A 16,683-nucleotide genomic window follows, 5' to 3' on the forward strand; every position below is an offset into this window, starting at 1 on the left:
GGCTTCTCCATTATTTCCTTGGCATAACTATTTTGTCTTAGATTCTATTGAGGACTCTAAGGAAATCAAGTCACTGAATTTCAAGGCTATTCTACTGACAAAAAGCAGGAGCAAGTTTTCCATTCAAAAATGTCAATTCCAGATGTTCCCTCATTTTCCTTTTTTGTGATTTGAAACAAATGTCAAATACTTGTTGAATTTAAATTTCTATAATTCGAAATGAAATTGGCCACCTTGAGGAGTGGAAACCAAAGACAATCCTCTGCCTTCATCTTCATTTCTGTCTTTCCATTGTCATATTTCTTTCTTTTCCTTTCTGAATATATCTCTCCCGGCAATTCTGTGTTGCTCAGGGCTCTTTTTCAAACTAAGTAATGGTTTCTCCCCCATTTTTGGAGGAAGGAGGAGCAATTTTCCTGGAATTTGAGAAATTCTCCACAGTTCCTCTACCTGGCAGCCCTGCCAGATCATCATTTGGCAATGACAATGGTTGTTTTCTTTTAAAAAGGCCAATAAACAAGTAGGTGATCCCCAGAAATTTCCCATAGTCCTTACATGAATGAATAGTAGGTTTCTAATGCTATGGGGTTCATTCTGATTTACCAGTAATCATAAACCAGCTGTTCCTAGGTAAACTAAAGGCTGATGGAGATGACTTAAAAAAGGAGGAGGGATCCTTTATCTAGCAGGGCTACAAATTAGTACCTAGATGGAATCTGGAAGTGATATAATGGACTGCAGGAAAAGAAATAAATCTATTAGAACTGAATAGCTGTTTGTTTACATATCTTGCCATGAACATTACCACAAGCAGGAACAGCAGGTGTATGTGCAAGCACCATTTATTTACATAATAATATTGCTGAGTAGATTTGTAGCTTCAGGGCACACTCGCCTCTCCCCGTGTGTGCCTAACTCCCATTAACAGTAATGGTTGTGGCTGTGTGTGCATGGAAGAGCAAACCCTGCTGCCCTATTATGCCGGCCCATGGTTAATTTCAACTCAAAGGGAAGAATGCAGAATGGATGTGTGCTGAACTTCAGCACTCCCACCAACTAACAGCTCCTACCACCTCCTGAAAAGTGCCCTCTCAGTCAAACAGAAGGGTATTAAGATGACACTTGCTTGACTGCCTGTCTTTCTTTCTTCATCCTTTGTGCAGACTGTCAGATAACGCTCTCTGAAGGAGGAACAGAATCTCTGGGTGGGAAGGAGTTAAGAAACAGAGCCAAGCTTTCAAAACTTCTCCCAAAGACCCCTGGAGCATACAGCATTAAAATTTAAAAAAAAAAAAGGAAAAAAATTTAAAGCTCAAAATGGAATTCTTGTCATGCTCTGAACTAGGGAGTTTGTTTGTATTCTATACACAGCAGCACCGAGCCTTCTGTCGAAGCCACGCTGTGAGAAAGGGCAAAACCCTGCCGAGATGAAAGAATGTGAGGACCTGGTATAGCCTCCCCTGGCATTTACACCTGAAAAAAAAATCACTCAAGGGCATCTTACAGAGAGCTGTGCTAATGAGCAGCTTCTCACTGGAATGGCAATGTAGCTGAGCTGATGAAAGCTGAGAAGCAGCAGAATAGAAAATACTTTGGGAGTTTCTTTAAGCATCTGGGGGGCAAAAAGACTCAGATAAGACAATGCAGATTGCAAATGGCTCCTGTCACCCCTTCTCCCTCAGACACAATGTTGTAAGCCAGCTGATTTTTAGCGTAGTTCACTAATGGACACTGATGCTTCTTTTAGGCAATCCATCTTATATACCATGATGTACGGTGAATTGTTTTAGGTTCTAGGTTAAAATATCCTCTTTGGGTCTCCTTGACCTTTTCTACACTTGATACACTAATGCAAAAGCACCACTGCAGTCCATGGTGGGTAAAGCAGTGTCATCCCAAGCCAATGTCTACAAAGCCTATGTGTATTTATGGTTTAGCTTCTCTCTCCCAGTCCTGACTGATGTCTTTGCCAGTGACAAAATCCATTCAGTGTTCCTCAGAGCATACAGCTATACAGAACACTTAAAATTGTGTTTCAGGGTATCCAGATGACCTTTTCAAATGCTTCCAGGTCACTGGAGACGCCGGTGTCATACATCCATTCTCTGTCTGAGCTGGGAGGGGATGGAAAAGGCTGGTGGATAAGCTGTGTTTCAAGATTCCTGATTGTTGGAGAATTTACTTGCGGATGATAGGATCATGATTTAAGAGCTGGAAGAGAACTCTGGTCTGGGTTATCCAAGATTAATCTAGTTCAAACACTCTTATTTTACAGATGAGGAAACGGAGTCTCAGGGACACGAAGTGATTCGGCAAACGAAGGAAGTTTCTGGAAGAACAGGGGATTAGAATTCAGGCGTCTTGACTCCCAGGTCAGTGCTCTCCCTCCCTGTTCATCCCATCTTAACTCTGATGTTTACAATGACACCCAGGGGAATGCTATGGAACCACTCAAGAAATCCAATGGGAAATCTTTCACAAACATAAAAATTGGACACTTAATTCTCCATAGCTATCCCTGGTAGTTGGGGGCTCGACACCACATTAGTTCTGTCTTCCTCCTTCAGCATATGAGTAACAGTGTCCTGAACCTCCAAGCTTTTTATTCAGTGCCACGGAGATGCTCTGGTGTGGCAGAAAGCTAAGCAGCCTGAATTTCTTTAGCTTTGGCAATCTAGTGCAAATCACAATAGTGCTTCCTAAGTTGATTTTCATGTGTGGATGAAGTCTACTTATCACCAATCAGCTAACTGAGAAACACACAGGATTCAGAGTTGCAAGGGCATCTATCCCAAACCCTTTATTTTACAGTTAGGAAACTGAGGCCCACGGGGGAGATGGCTTGCTCAGGGTCACACAGGCAGTTAAGGAGCAGAGATGAGATTCGGACCAAAGTCTTCTGATTCCAAATTTGGTCCTTCTACTCTACCATGTTGCTTTTCAAGGTAGTAGCAACATTTTTGTTTGCTCACTCATTTTCTGTCGTGTCCAACTCTCTGTGACCCTATTTGGGGTTTTCTTGGCAAAGATACTTGCCATTTCCTTCTCCAGCTCATTTTACAGATGAGGAAACTGAGGCAAACAGGGTTAAGTGACTTGCCCAGTTAATAAGGGTCTGAGTCTGGATTTGAAGTGAAAGAAATGAGTCTTCCTGACTCTAGGCCCAGCACTATTCACTATGCCACCTAGCTGTCCTATAAATATTTATGCATTTGTGCTTTTATCCAAGAATCTTGCTGATTCTTCTTGCTGTTTTATGAATACAGAAAAAAGAGTCCAAATAATACGTTTGACAACTCTTGATACTCATTAGCTTCAATTTCTGTCTCTTTTTAAAAATTATTTTCTAGTGACAGTGCTCATAGTGGGTTTTCATTCAAAATATGGGCAAAGTAGAGATTCTGAATAACCAACAAACTTGAAGTATTCCATTTACACGTAAGCAAGAATTGGGTGAACCAAGGAAAGGTTCCAAATTTTTAGGAACTTGATCTGGGGTGGCACGAATTTGGGGTACAAATCAGCATTCTTCTTATTTTTAAGTTACAATTCAGTCTTTACTATATGAAACAGAAAACCTCTTTTCCCAGGCTCTTATCTCCGTTGATTCATTGATTCAATCACCAAATATTAGCAAAAAAAAGTGTTTTGTTTTTTTTTAAAGCATGGTGAAGGTGAAAAACACCAGATTGCAGAAATCAAAGATACAGATGAATAAGAAGTTAAATAATGAAAGGCAAAATCCATGGCTGAGAATGCTTTCTCCAAACTGTCACTATTTCAGTTTCCTCAGTGATAACATGGTCATGGTAGCTCAACGTGCCATGACAGAAGGAATTTCCTTGATCTTGTTGGCTTATGCACTCCCTCCACAAACATGGAACACAAACCACCTTATAGAGAGACAGTCTAAGACCTGCTATGGTTAAAAAATTATCATCCTATGGACAATCCTGAATTTACCTAAGCTGGTCCATCACTGGGCCCATACTTGAAACCTTTCAGGACTGGCATTCTGTTGCCATAACCTTAGAGACACATACTAGGTGTTTAATGATTGACCAAAGTAGATGACCATAATGGTAAATATTAAAATATCCAGATAATTAGGAAAGAGATTATAACTGTTAGGTCACCTTATCCTGCTAGGGCATAACTATTCTATTTATGTCTATAGGGTTTTATTTGATCCAATTTCACATCTGACTGCAGATATGTGATCTTTTTACTGAAGAAGGCAACCAGTCATTCAGAACCTGCATATTTTTAGCCGCTTTTTTCACTTGTGGGTTGTTTCCAAAAGTTCATTCCTTCATACTCCCAAGTGCCCATCAAGACTTGGGTGACCAAAGGTAATGAAGAAAACACCAGCTTTTTTCTTTCTACTTCCTTCCTCTACTAACTATTTACAGACAAACAGGGCTCCTTAAGGCTCCTAGCCTCCGTTTCACCTATTCTCACCCCAATGGTTTTGACTAAAATGACCAGAAATCCTCATGTAACTGAGGAGGCAGCTGGCATTGTTGTAAATAGATCTGACAATCAGAAATGGTCTTTGCCTTCTCAGTCTAGTGGTGCCTGTGCAACGTCTGGGGCTATACGGAGCTTTCTGCATCATTGACTTAACAGCCAGGTAGTTTATTTAGACATTCCAGACTGTGTGATTTACATGTAGGGGAGCATAAAAGAAATTCACTGAAATCCTATAGTATTTCCTAACCTGCTAAAATGACAAGTCCATTATTAAGCTGAATAGAAAGGTGACAAGTACACATGGTTTCTGATCATCAGTCAGGGGTGAATTGGGGCTGGTAAAAAATAGATATTATTTGTTAATGGGTAGTTCCTTTTCCTACTCTACTTGAAGGACCACTCTTGAAGGAAACCTATTATTATTAATCAGTGGGTTTTTGATCAGGCTCCTGGGCAGAGCTGAAACCATCTTGGACCTACATAACTGGGGGGTATACAATGTAGCAGAGCCATCTGACTTTACAAAGTGCCCTCTAGTGGTCTTCCCATGGCTTTCTTTTGTTCTTAAGAACAAAAGATCTAGCTATCAGACAGTGCCATTCTCCAAAGTTGGTTTTCTTTTCATTCCATGGAAAAGGGGAGAATACTTACTGTACCAATGAAATAGGTGCTTCTTCCTCAGGCTCCTGAGACTTCTCTGGCCTTGGTTTCTAATTAGTTTGTCTCCTGTGTGCCCTAGTATAACCACCATTTTTTTTTTGGCCTGCAGGTAACTGATAGAAAGACTCTCCTGCCCCTTCTCCAGGAAGCCATGGAGAGTCAGCCACAAAGAGAAGCACTTCTCTCCTCTGTACGCCTCCCTCTGCTGACTTCTTGCCTACCAAGTCGTCTCTCCAAGGCTGAGCAGCCCCTACTAACTGCTTTAGACACACCACAAAGGTCCTAACAATCCTGTCTTGTCCCAGAGGGGCCTTGTCACACAGCAAACTGGCAGCTAGCATTATTATGCCCCTCTACCACAGAAGCATCACAAAGGAATGGGGTGGAACTAGGGGCTCAATTTTCAGTTTTATAATTTAGGGAGAAAATGTATATTATTTCTAAGTAATATTTTCTGCCTTAGAAAGCAATAAAGTTGCTAGAGCTAACAGTTTTTCTGTTGTGTTCTCTCTCCCTAAGAGGTTTGAACTTAAGTGTCTGTTCCCATTAGGAGCTCTCTGTCCTCTCCTCTCTTTTCCCTTCCCCTCCCCTCCTCTCCCCTGTCCTCTCTCTCCCTGCCTCCCCCAAAGATTTATAACTCATGCCCTAGAATGAAATTTGGTATATCCTCAGTGGCAGCTTGGCCTTTTTACTCAAAAGAGAAGGCAATGCAGCTTCTGGCATCACCCGGAAAACTCTGGATTCATGGAATGTCAGCGTTAGATGGGTCAGTGTTAGAAGCCACCTAAATCCCAACACCTCATTTTACAGGAGAAACTGAAGCTCAGATGGGAGAAAGGACTTGCCCACCGCATCACAGTAAACTACAGGCAGACTCAGGACTAGAACCTGTCTCCCAGCTCCTGGTCTTACACTCTTATGAAGCACCCAAGAAGCTGTCTCACCTTCCCAGGGATGCCTTTTATTCCTGAAGACCTCTATGCTAGGACCCAGTTTTTAGGGTCTTTGTAGAAATCATATAGGCTTCCTAGACCCTGGCCAATGGGGTTATGGGGTGCTTCCCCCTGAAAGCCTTCGACTACATTATTTGTAAACAGTACTGTCTTCATGGGATGGAGATACTCAGGTGGTGTTACAAGTGCTGTGGAATTACTATGCATCCCAAGGAGTTCTTCAGTGCAAGCTTCCATGAGAGAATGCTAATAGCTCTCCCGGGGCCATTAGTAGCCTCCTTTCCAGTAATTCACATATTAGGAACCCCTGAGTGACTGAGTGGGATTACATCATGGACTTGGTTCAACGATGTTTTGATTCAGTGCTATGGCTGCATTAAAAGTTGTCCATGTAATTGGAAGGGCTAACTTTGACTCCCTGGAGGAAGCAGCCTTTGACCTTGCTGCTACAGGGGACAGGGGGACCCTGGGAGCTCTAGTGCTACCTTTCTTCTTACCTCTCCAGGGGAAAAAAAGAACAAAGGGATTTCTGCTGACCATACTGATTCTTGCCTCTGCCTAAACACTACATGTTTTTTTTTCTTTTCCCTAAAGAAAACTGGCTCCTGAGTCAGGAGAGAAGCTTTAAAAACTCCTGCTTCCTGACGACAACAAAATTCACCTCTTTGTGGGGCAAATGGATTATTCTCCCAAACAAATGACAGGTTTCTATTGGTTCAGGGTTGGAAAGGACTCTAGAAACGACCTAGTCCATGTTCTTCATTTAAAACAAATTAATTTATTTTTAGTTTTCAATGTTCCCTTCCATAAGATTGAGTTTTGAATTTTCTCCCCCTTCCTCTCCTCCCCACTCCCCAGGACAGTGAGCAATCTGATATAAGCTCTACTTATGCATTCCTATTAAATATATTTTCCCATTAGTCAAGATGTAAAGAACCATTAGAACTAATGGGAGGAACCACAAGAAAGAGGAAACAAAACAAAACATCAAAGGAAAAGGAGAACAAATAGCATGCTTCGATCTGCATTCAGACTCCATAGTTCTTTCTCTGGATGTGGACAGCATTTTCCATCATGAGACTTTTGGAATTGTCTTAGATCCTTGCACTGCTGAGAAGAGCCAAGTCCATCAAAGTTAGTCATCACATAATGTGGCTGTTAGTGTGTACAATGTTCTCTTGGTTCTGCTCACTTCACTCTGCATCAGTGTATACAAGTCTTTCCAAGTTTTTCTGGTCAGCCTGCTCATCATTTCTTATAGCACAATGGTATTCCATTACATGATCTCTTTGGGATACAGTATGTTCTTTACTTTTTTAATTTATTTATCCATTCATCCATTTATTTGTTCATTCATTCATTCATTCATTCATTCATTCATTCATTCATTCATTCATTCATTCATTTATTTTAGTGAGGCAATTGGAGTTAAGTGACTTGCCCAGAGTCACACAGCTAGTAAGTGTTATGTGTCTGAGGCCAGATTTGAACTCAGGTCCTCCTGACTGCAGGGCTGGTGCTCTATCAACTGTGCCACCTAGCTGCCCCAGGTTCTTTATTTTATAAGGAGGAAATTGAAGTTGAGAGAGATCCAGCAGAACAGTAGTTCCTGGGCAGAGTCTGTATCTCCAGCACCTAGGACAGCGCTGAGTCCAAAGGAACTGGTGCTTATTCAATGCATGTTATTTCAGTGACTCCCTCTCCTTCTTGACTTCTCAACCTCTTGGCTTCCAAGACTAAGCCCAAGTCCCACCTTCTGCAGGAGGCCTTTCTCATTCCCCACCCCCACCCCACCCACTACTAGTGCCTTCCCTAGGAGACTGCATCCAATTTAACCAGCTTATATCTTATCTGTACCTAGTGGTTTGAATGTTATCTTTCCCATTAGACCTTGAGATTTAAGGGCAGGGCCTATTTCCACATTACTTTGTATTCCTAGCACTTAGTACAGTGTGCTGTAAGGATCTAAGATGTCTCCAGAGGCCTCATGATGGAAAATGCTGTCCACATCCAAAGAAAGAACTATGGAGCTTGAATGCAGATCAAAGCATACCATTCGCTATTTTTTTTTCTTCTGTTGAGTTTTGTTTCCTCTTTCTGGTGGTTCCTCCTATTGGTTCTAACTCTTCCTTACAACATGACTAATGTGAAAATATGTTTAATAGGAATGTATACGTATAGGCTATATCAGCTGTCTTAGGGAGGGAGGCAGGGAAGAAGGGGGAGAAAAATTTAAAACTCAAAAGCTTATGGAAGTGATTGTTGGTAAATCAAAATAAATTAATAAAAACAATTAATTAAAAAAAAGAAATATCCCATGGGACCTTTGTTCATCTTAACATTAAAAACAAAATAAAAAGGCTTCCATTAACAAAAAATAAATACATACTTGTTGACTGATCAGACTTTCCATGGGTGGTAATGAGCAAAGTCAGGATTCAACCCTAAAAATTCTGCTGCCACATTCAGCATTTGTCATCCTCCTCTTCGTTCTCCTCATGATAACACATGATGATCATAGCTAGCATTTCTATGCCACCTACTGTGTGCCAGGCACTGTGCTAAGCACTTAACAAATAGTCATCGTCAGTTAGAACAGTCATCAGTAGAGTTGTTATTAGAATAGTTGATCCTCAAAACAACCCTGGGAGGTAGGTGTTATTATCTTCCCCATTTTATAAAGGAGGAAACTGGAGGCAAACAGGTTAAGTGACTTGCACAGGGTCACATAGCTAGTCTGAAGTGTCTGAAGCTGGACACTAGACCACAGATGCATCTTGCGAGGCTGGCAGGAAGACAGGATTGTCCCCATTTTATAAAAGAACTTGAGGCACAGCACCTTCAGATCCCTGACCAATTAAGAGGGAAAATCAGGACTAAAAGCCAGCCTTGTCATCTGTCTGACCATACTACCGACAATGAGCAAAAGTTATCAGGGAAGGAGAAGAGGGGAGTAAGAATGGGGTGGATAGAGTGCTAGATGTGGGAGTCAGGAAGATCTGAGTTTCAATCCTGCCTCAAATATTTACTAGCTGTGTGACCCTAGGCAAGTCTTAACCCAGGGGTGTGGTGCCTGCAGCCTCAAGGCCACATGTCACCCTCTAGGTCCTCAATACAGTTTGGATTCAGTCAAAGGGCCACACTTGAGGAACTAGGGGGCCACATGTGGCCCCGGGGCCACAGGTTCCCCACTCTGTGGACCTAACCTCTCTTAGTTTCACTTTTTTCATCTGTAAAAGGGATAATAATGACTACTTCATAGACTTGTGAGATGGATCAAGAGAAAACATATATAAAGCACTTTGCAAAACTTAAAGAGTATTATTACTACAATTTGTCTTTTCTACAATCTGTCTTTTGCAGAGGGTATAACATTTCTTTGAAGGGGTAAAAGAATTAAGTCTTCTCTCTTCATCTCAAACTTCTTATTAGCAGACTGTCATTTGCATCAAATCCTGGTGTCCCAATGTCAGGCCTAGCATCAGGTCATTTTGAAAAGGGCTCTCTCCAAGAGAAAGCGTGGCCCAAGTCTTTCCAGCAATACATCGGAATACCCTATGTTTCTTTATAATCTGTTTTAAGAAAGCCTCAGCTGAAGATGTCTACAATATAAAAATCTTGGAGGGCTAGTACCATATATCTGTACTATTTGTGCTAAATGGTCTTTGCCTGGTCCAGTTAGCTTGTAGGTTGGAGTATTGTGCTGATGAGGCCACAGGAACAGGCATAACTCCCAGCCAGGCTTCACTGCCACAAGCTGGAGAGGTGCTATGCATGGTCTAATGGACAGGGCATTGGAACCCGGCACAAGAAAACTCACTGTGGGAACTTGAGGCAAATACCTTTAGCTCTCAGAGTCTCATCTGATGGCACCTGAGTGCAATACAACCATCTACTTCACAGAGCTGTTGTGAGAAAACTTGCCTGATTGACTTTTTTTTTTTGATGAGGCAATTGGGTTTAAGTGACTTGCTCAAAGTCACACAGCTAGCGAGTGTTAAGTGTCTGAGGCTGCATTTGAACTCAGGTCCTTCTGCCTCCAGGGCCGGTGCTCTATCCACTGTGCCACTTAGCTGCTCCCTTGATTGACTTTTAAGGGCTAGCCAAACATGAGATATTACTATTGTTCCTGGCCCAAGGCAACCATCTTGCAAAAGTGCATGCTGTTGGTCATGAGGACTAGGAGTGCCAAGCAAGAAAATGTGTGGGTATCGGTGTAAGTTCACTACTCTGTGGGAAAAATAATGAGAGTATATGCCTTACCAATGGTAAATGTGCAGTCATGGAGAAAAAGCCAGAACAAACTCAGCAAATGGTAAATGGACATAAATTATTTAATATCCCTGGGACCTTTGGCAAGTTACTTTAATCAATTTATTAACCACCCACTAAAAACTTTAAGATACTAGGTAAATGTCAGTTATTATTGTCGCTATGATTATTTCGTCCCAGTAATTTCTGATGGAATGCAGATTGCCTTTGCTCCTATACATGTGCTGTTGAACAAAGGTGGAGAGAATCACCCTGACTGGGTCCACTATAAATTTATGTTACTCATCCTCAACTGGTACAAGCTCTCAAATCACCTCAAGCCTGGACTATTGCAACAGTCTGCTGGAGAGCGGGGCTATCTGTCTCTCTCAATCCAACTGATCCTCTATTCAGCTACCTAAGTGATTTTCCTAAAATGCAGGTCCAAACATGTCACCTCCCCTACTTAAGAAACTCCAGTGGCTCCCTATTGCCTTCAGGGTCCAATACAAAATGCTTTACTTGGCATTCAAAGCCCTTCACAACTGAGCCCCCTCCTACCTTTTCAGTCTTTTTACAACTCACTTCCCAACACTGGCCTCCTGGCTATTCCACAAACAAACAATACACTCCATCTCTCAGTTCTGCGCATTTTCTCTGGCTGTCACCCATGCTTGGAATACTCTCTCTCCCCACCATCTACTGACCTCCCAGGCTTCCTTTAAGTCCCAACCAAAACCTCACCTTCTATAGGAAGCCTTTTCCAACTCCTCTTAATTCTAGTGCCTGCCCTCTGCTCATTATTTCCTATTTATCCTGTGGCATGCTTTGTATATGTTTCTCTGCTCGTTGTCTTTCCCACTAGATTGTAAGCTCTAGGAGGGCAGGCACTACCTTGCCTCTTTTTGTAGCACTGTAGCACAGTGCCTAGCATGTAGGAGGTACTTAATAAATGTTGACTGATGGATGGATTGATAGTCCTGGCACAAGTCATTGTTATCGTTACTGTTGTTGTTAACAGCGATGTTGTTGGGGTATATCTGTGTGATGGTGGGTTACCTCACACTGGAGGCCTTCCACCAAAGCTAACCGACCACTTCTCAGGTGAGGTATAGAAGGAATTCTTGTTCGGGTACAACCTGGCCTTGATTGGCCTACGTGACTTCTGAAAGTCTTTTCTATCTCAAACATTCTGCAATTCTGTTCAATTGGAAACCAACAAGGAGAAGAACCTGACTCCAAACTGTGCAACAAACCTTGGGTGGTTCAAGGTCTTTAAAGGAGAAAGAGCAGGAGAATGACTCCAATGAGATAAATGGAAAGAGTGACCACAATAAAACAATTAAAACCGAATACTGACGGGGGCAGCTAGGTGGCGCAATGCATAGAGCTCTGGTCTTGAAATCAGGAGGACCCGAGTTCAAATGGGATCTCAGACACATAACACTCACGAGCTGTGTGACCCTGGGCAAGTCACTTAACCCCAACTGCCTAGCAAAACACACACACACACAAAACGACAACTGAATACTGAAATTTGGCTCCAAAGAAGAGAGATGAGTCAGAACCCCCCTCCCCTTTGTTTTGTTTCATTTTGTAGAGGTGAGGGACTAGGGGTGTCTAATGCTGTATATAATGACAGATTTTTTCCCAATATAATGGTTAGTTTTGCTGAACTGCTCATTTCTTCTCTCCTCTCCTTTTCTCTCTTGTTCTGCTGAGAAGGATCTTATCAGCTGCCATGCACTCAAAAATCCCTTCTAGGCAGATGATCCCCAAATCTATATACCCAGACCTGATCATAATCCTGAGATCCAGGCCCACATCACCAACTGCATAATGGACATCTGCTTCTATACCCATGTCCCATTAGCATCTAAAACTCAATAGGCCCAAAATAGACATCATCTTCTTGCCTGTAAAACACATTTGTCCTCTCAACTTCAAAATTTCTATTAAGGTCACCACCAATTTTTCAATCACTAAGTTTTACAACCTCATATTCATCCTTAACTCTTCATTCTCCCTTACCCTCCATATCTTTAGTCCACTGCCCAAGACTTGTTGGGTCTACCTTTATGAAACTCACACAATGTTATTTTTTCTCTCTAGACATAGCCACCATCCCACTTCAGACCTTTTCCCTCCCCAATCCACTCTCTACACAAATTCATCCTCTTAAAGTACTGGTCTGACCATGTCACTTTCCACCCTCACTCTGCTTAAATAGTCTCAGCTTTGTATTTAAAACCCTTCACAATTTTAGTTTCAAATTACCTTTCTAGACTTCACATTACTTCCTTTCACAGAGCCAGTGTTTCAGTAAAATAGGTTTTCTTCCTGTTTCCAGAGCTGGATACTCCAACTATGGCCTTTGTGTAGGATCTCCTCCATGTCTGGAGTTCACTCCCTCTTCAAATCCACCTCTAAGAATCCTTAACTTGTTTCAGGGCCCAGCTTCTGACTGTTAAATTCTCTCTCCCTCCTCAAATTATCTTGTGTTGATTTACCTGTGTGCTTGCTATATGCCCCTAGCAGAATGTTAGCTTCTTGTGGGCAACGACTACTTTATATTTTTATTTTGAATCTCTAGTGTCTATCATGGGGCTGGGCCTAAAGTCAGGAGAAGACTTTCTGAATTCCAGTCCCAGATACTTACTAGCTATATGACCCCAGGCAAGTCACTTAACCCTGTTTGCCTCAGTTCTTTATCTATAAAATGATCAGAAGAAAGAAATGGTGAAACACTACAGTATTTTTGCCAAGAAAACCCCCAATAGGGTCATAAAGAGTAGGACACAATTGAACAAGTGTCTATCACAGTGTTTTTCACCCAGTAATTTTCATCCTTCATTTTTGAAGAGGCCCAGTGACATCAAGGGGTGATGTCTTGATTTGTGAGCGAATTGAATGTAAGTGAGGCAGAGTTGCACAAAGTCGTCAGCCTCATTTTCTCTTCCAGAGTCATTGAAGTCCAGTGGTAGGACAAAAATCAAGATGGCCCAGGATTCAGTGGATGACTTTGGTGTCTTTGATGTCTGACCAAGCTCTAAGTGCGTGAGCACCTGTTTCGGCCACCGTCATGTTTCCGCTGGAGACTGAGAGAACTTAACTCTTAGGATTCCTGTTTGGGAAATTCAGCACCTGAAAACTGAATGGATTAACAGCACCACAGTACTCTGAGTTGGTGTTCTATATTAAGGAGAAAGATACAGGAAGACTGCAATTGATGCTCAAATAGAGAGTAAGAATGAATGGCCACTGTTGGCACCAGAAAGATTGGGATATCTTCAAACTTTTAGTATATGGTCACCATTGGTGTATACCCACTGCCCAACTTCTTTTTCGGTATGTGGTAATTGACTTGGACATACCAGGGGAGAATGATTTCCTCTCTCTTTTTTCTCCATCTGCCCTGCTAACCCTACCAAATCATTCACACACAAAAACATGCACGTGCACGTACAACCCACACACACACCCACAACACATGAAGTATTCTCCATTTACTCTCTATCAGCACCATTTCCATTGCCTCCACTACCTCAGTGGTAAAAACTTGGCAGAAGAGACTAAGAAAACCTAGGCTACTACAACATATCAAGGACAGATTTCTGACGTACCAAATGGAGGGAACGGCAATCAGCAGCCAGTGAGGGAGAGGGCAGAGAGGAGCTGAGGGTGGTGCCGAAGGGTTTCCTACTGTCCATCACCTGCCCCTTGTGTTAGGGCTGCTGGACACGATTCTCCTCTTGGAGTGGTTAAGACAACAACTGATTACCATGGGATAAGATAGGGTTTCTGTGTATGCATATGCAGGGGTGAGGGACAAATGAATGGAAGGGATCTACTGGTAAGTAACTAATTGTACCGACACTGAATGCTACAGGCCAACCAAGCCCAAGTCTGAGTTATCCAAAGTGGTGTTATATAATTAGAATTCAGCTTTATTGCACATTAAGGGCTAAAGAGCTCAGCCCGATTATAGAGGTAATTTTGGCATCCAATTAAGGGAGCATTCTGCTTTCAACTCTACCGTGTTTCACTGAACTTGAAACAACCATGCCAACGTGACAGGCTATCTTATTGCAACTTCCTATTTATAATAATGAATATCTAGGCAATAAGGGCAGGAAAAATGACTGCTCTTTTGGAAGCTGCTCACTTGTCCAAAGGAAACTGGCATGCTTTATGATCACTGGAAATGCTCTACGAACCATAAATGGCACTTCCTCAACTACCTGAAGGTCATTTTTATAATGAGACAATTTTTTAAAAATGCCAATTGGCAAATATGTGTTAACCTACCTTTAAATTTAGATTGTGGTCTCCTTATTACTAAATATATAAAAAAATTATTACTTTAAAACTGCTGTCATGACATGTTCCAAAATTCAGGTAGTGTAGGAACCGAGCTAGATTAAGTCTGATTAAACTAGGAATTCCCTTTGGGGAGTGCAAATGTGTACAGTTAGTTTAAAACATGGACAGAATACAGGTTTTGGAAAAATGTATGTATGAGGACTTAATTCTGGGGACCTCCCTCTGCAAATTTTTATGGTGAGGTGTCTTCATCCATTAGAATGCAGGCTACTTGAGGACAGGTATTATCTCCCTTTCTTGTATCTGAATCCCCAGCACTTAGCACAGCACCTGGCACACTGTAAGCACTTTATAAATTATCTATGTATCTATCTATCTGTCTGTCTGTCTATCTATTGTACCTATGTATCTATGTATCCATCTATGGTACCTATCTATCTGTCTACAGTACCTAGGTATCTATTGTACCTATGTATCTATCTATTCATCTATGGTGCCTATGTATCTATCTATATATCTATCTATCTGCTATCTATCTAGCCATTCATCCATCTATCTATCTATAGTACCTATGTATCTATCTATCTGCTATCTATCTATCCATCTATTCATCTATCTATCCATCTATGGTATCTATATATCTCTCTGCTATTTATCTCTCCATCTATTCATCTATCTCTATCTATGTATCTACGGTACCTATATACCTATCTATCTAGCCATCCATCTATCTATCTATCGTACCTATGTATCTATGTATCTATCTGTGTATCTATGTATTTATCTATCTATCGTACCTATATATCTATGTATCCATCTATGGTACCTATCTATCTATCTACAGTACCTATGTATCTATCTATGGTACCTATCTATCTATCTACAGTACCTATGTATCTATCTATCCATCTATGGTATCTATGTATCTATTTATCTGCTATCTATCTAGCCATCCATCTATCTATCTATAGTACCTATGTATCTATCTATCTGCTATCTATCTATCCATCTATCTATCCATCTGTGGTACCTATATACCTATCTGCTATCTATCTATCCATCTATTCATCTACCTATCTATCCATCTATGGTACCTATATATCTATCTGCTATCTATCTCTCCATCCATCCATCTATCTCTATCTATGTATCTATGGTACCTATATACCTATCTATCTGATATCTATCTACCTTGAACTTAAAATCTAGATGGTAGAGGAAAGATAGGAATAAGACCCATTCACAAATGACTCATACACATTACTTAATAATTGTCATCACCCCCAGTAGCATGCAAGCTCACTAGGACAGGGATTATTTCATTCTTTGTACTTGTATCCTCAGTTCCTAGCACGTGCCTGGCATGTAGTTGGCATTTAATAGACATAAAGACAGATTAAGATACAGAGCATTTATTAAGTGCTTACAATGTGCTCGGTACTCTGCTAAGCAAAGGATACAAAGACAGGCAAGCAAGACAGTCCCTATTTGTTATTGATTGACTGAATTACATTGGAGCAGTTAAACTGAGAGAACTGAGCCATTGGGGGGAGGGAAGGATCACTTCTAGCTGGCAAGATGATGTGACGGTGGTGGGGATCAGGCTTCATGGCAGAGGCAGCAATGGAAGTAGGCTGTGAAAGAAGAGAAGGATTGTGACTGGCGGTTTGCTTTAGGCACGGGGGCCCTGGAGCACCAATGCACAGTTCCAGGAGAAGGCAGGACAAGATCAGGGAAAGGTTCTTCACACAAAAGTATAAAAAGGTGAACATTGTGAACTCAGGCTGGGACCAAAGAGTAAAAGGCTTGACCTGAAACAGCACAGCATAAAGAAAGCGCTCTTGGATCAAGGCCGAGGAGACCTTGGTTCTATTATGTTATGTTGGCTAAGCCATTTACTTCTCTAGGCTTCAGTTTCCTTATATGTAAAATAAAGCAGGTGGATGGCGTGGTTTCTAAGGTCGCTCACTACCAGATATGAAGTTCTCTGATGCTAGGTTGGGCAGCTTATATTTTGTCTTGT

General features: G+C 41.6%; 1 protein-coding gene across 2 annotated transcripts in view; it reads right to left on the bottom strand.

Annotated features, from left to right (window-relative positions):
- ACSF3 (acyl-CoA synthetase family member 3) overlaps window positions 1-16,683 on the bottom strand; it is a 234,265-nt gene that overhangs the window by 60,193 nt on the left and 157,389 nt on the right. The window contains exon 8 of one of the 2 annotated variants that reach the window (XM_020989142.2): window positions 16,057-16,294. The exons of the other annotated variant lie outside the window; for it this stretch is intronic. Coding sequence (XP_020844801.1) covers window positions 16,260-16,294 — 35 coding nt within the window. The 3' untranslated portion in view covers window positions 16,057-16,259. Of the gene's footprint in view, window positions 1-16,056; window positions 16,295-16,683 lie in introns of those variants that run through there. 2 annotated transcript variants of the gene reach the window in all.

This window comes from Phascolarctos cinereus, unplaced genomic scaffold (genome assembly GCF_003287225.1).
Source record: "Phascolarctos cinereus isolate Bilbo 61053 unplaced genomic scaffold, phaCin_HiC Scaffold_2;HRSCAF=192, whole genome shotgun sequence".
Taxonomy (NCBI): domain Eukaryota; kingdom Metazoa; phylum Chordata; class Mammalia; order Diprotodontia; family Phascolarctidae; genus Phascolarctos; species Phascolarctos cinereus.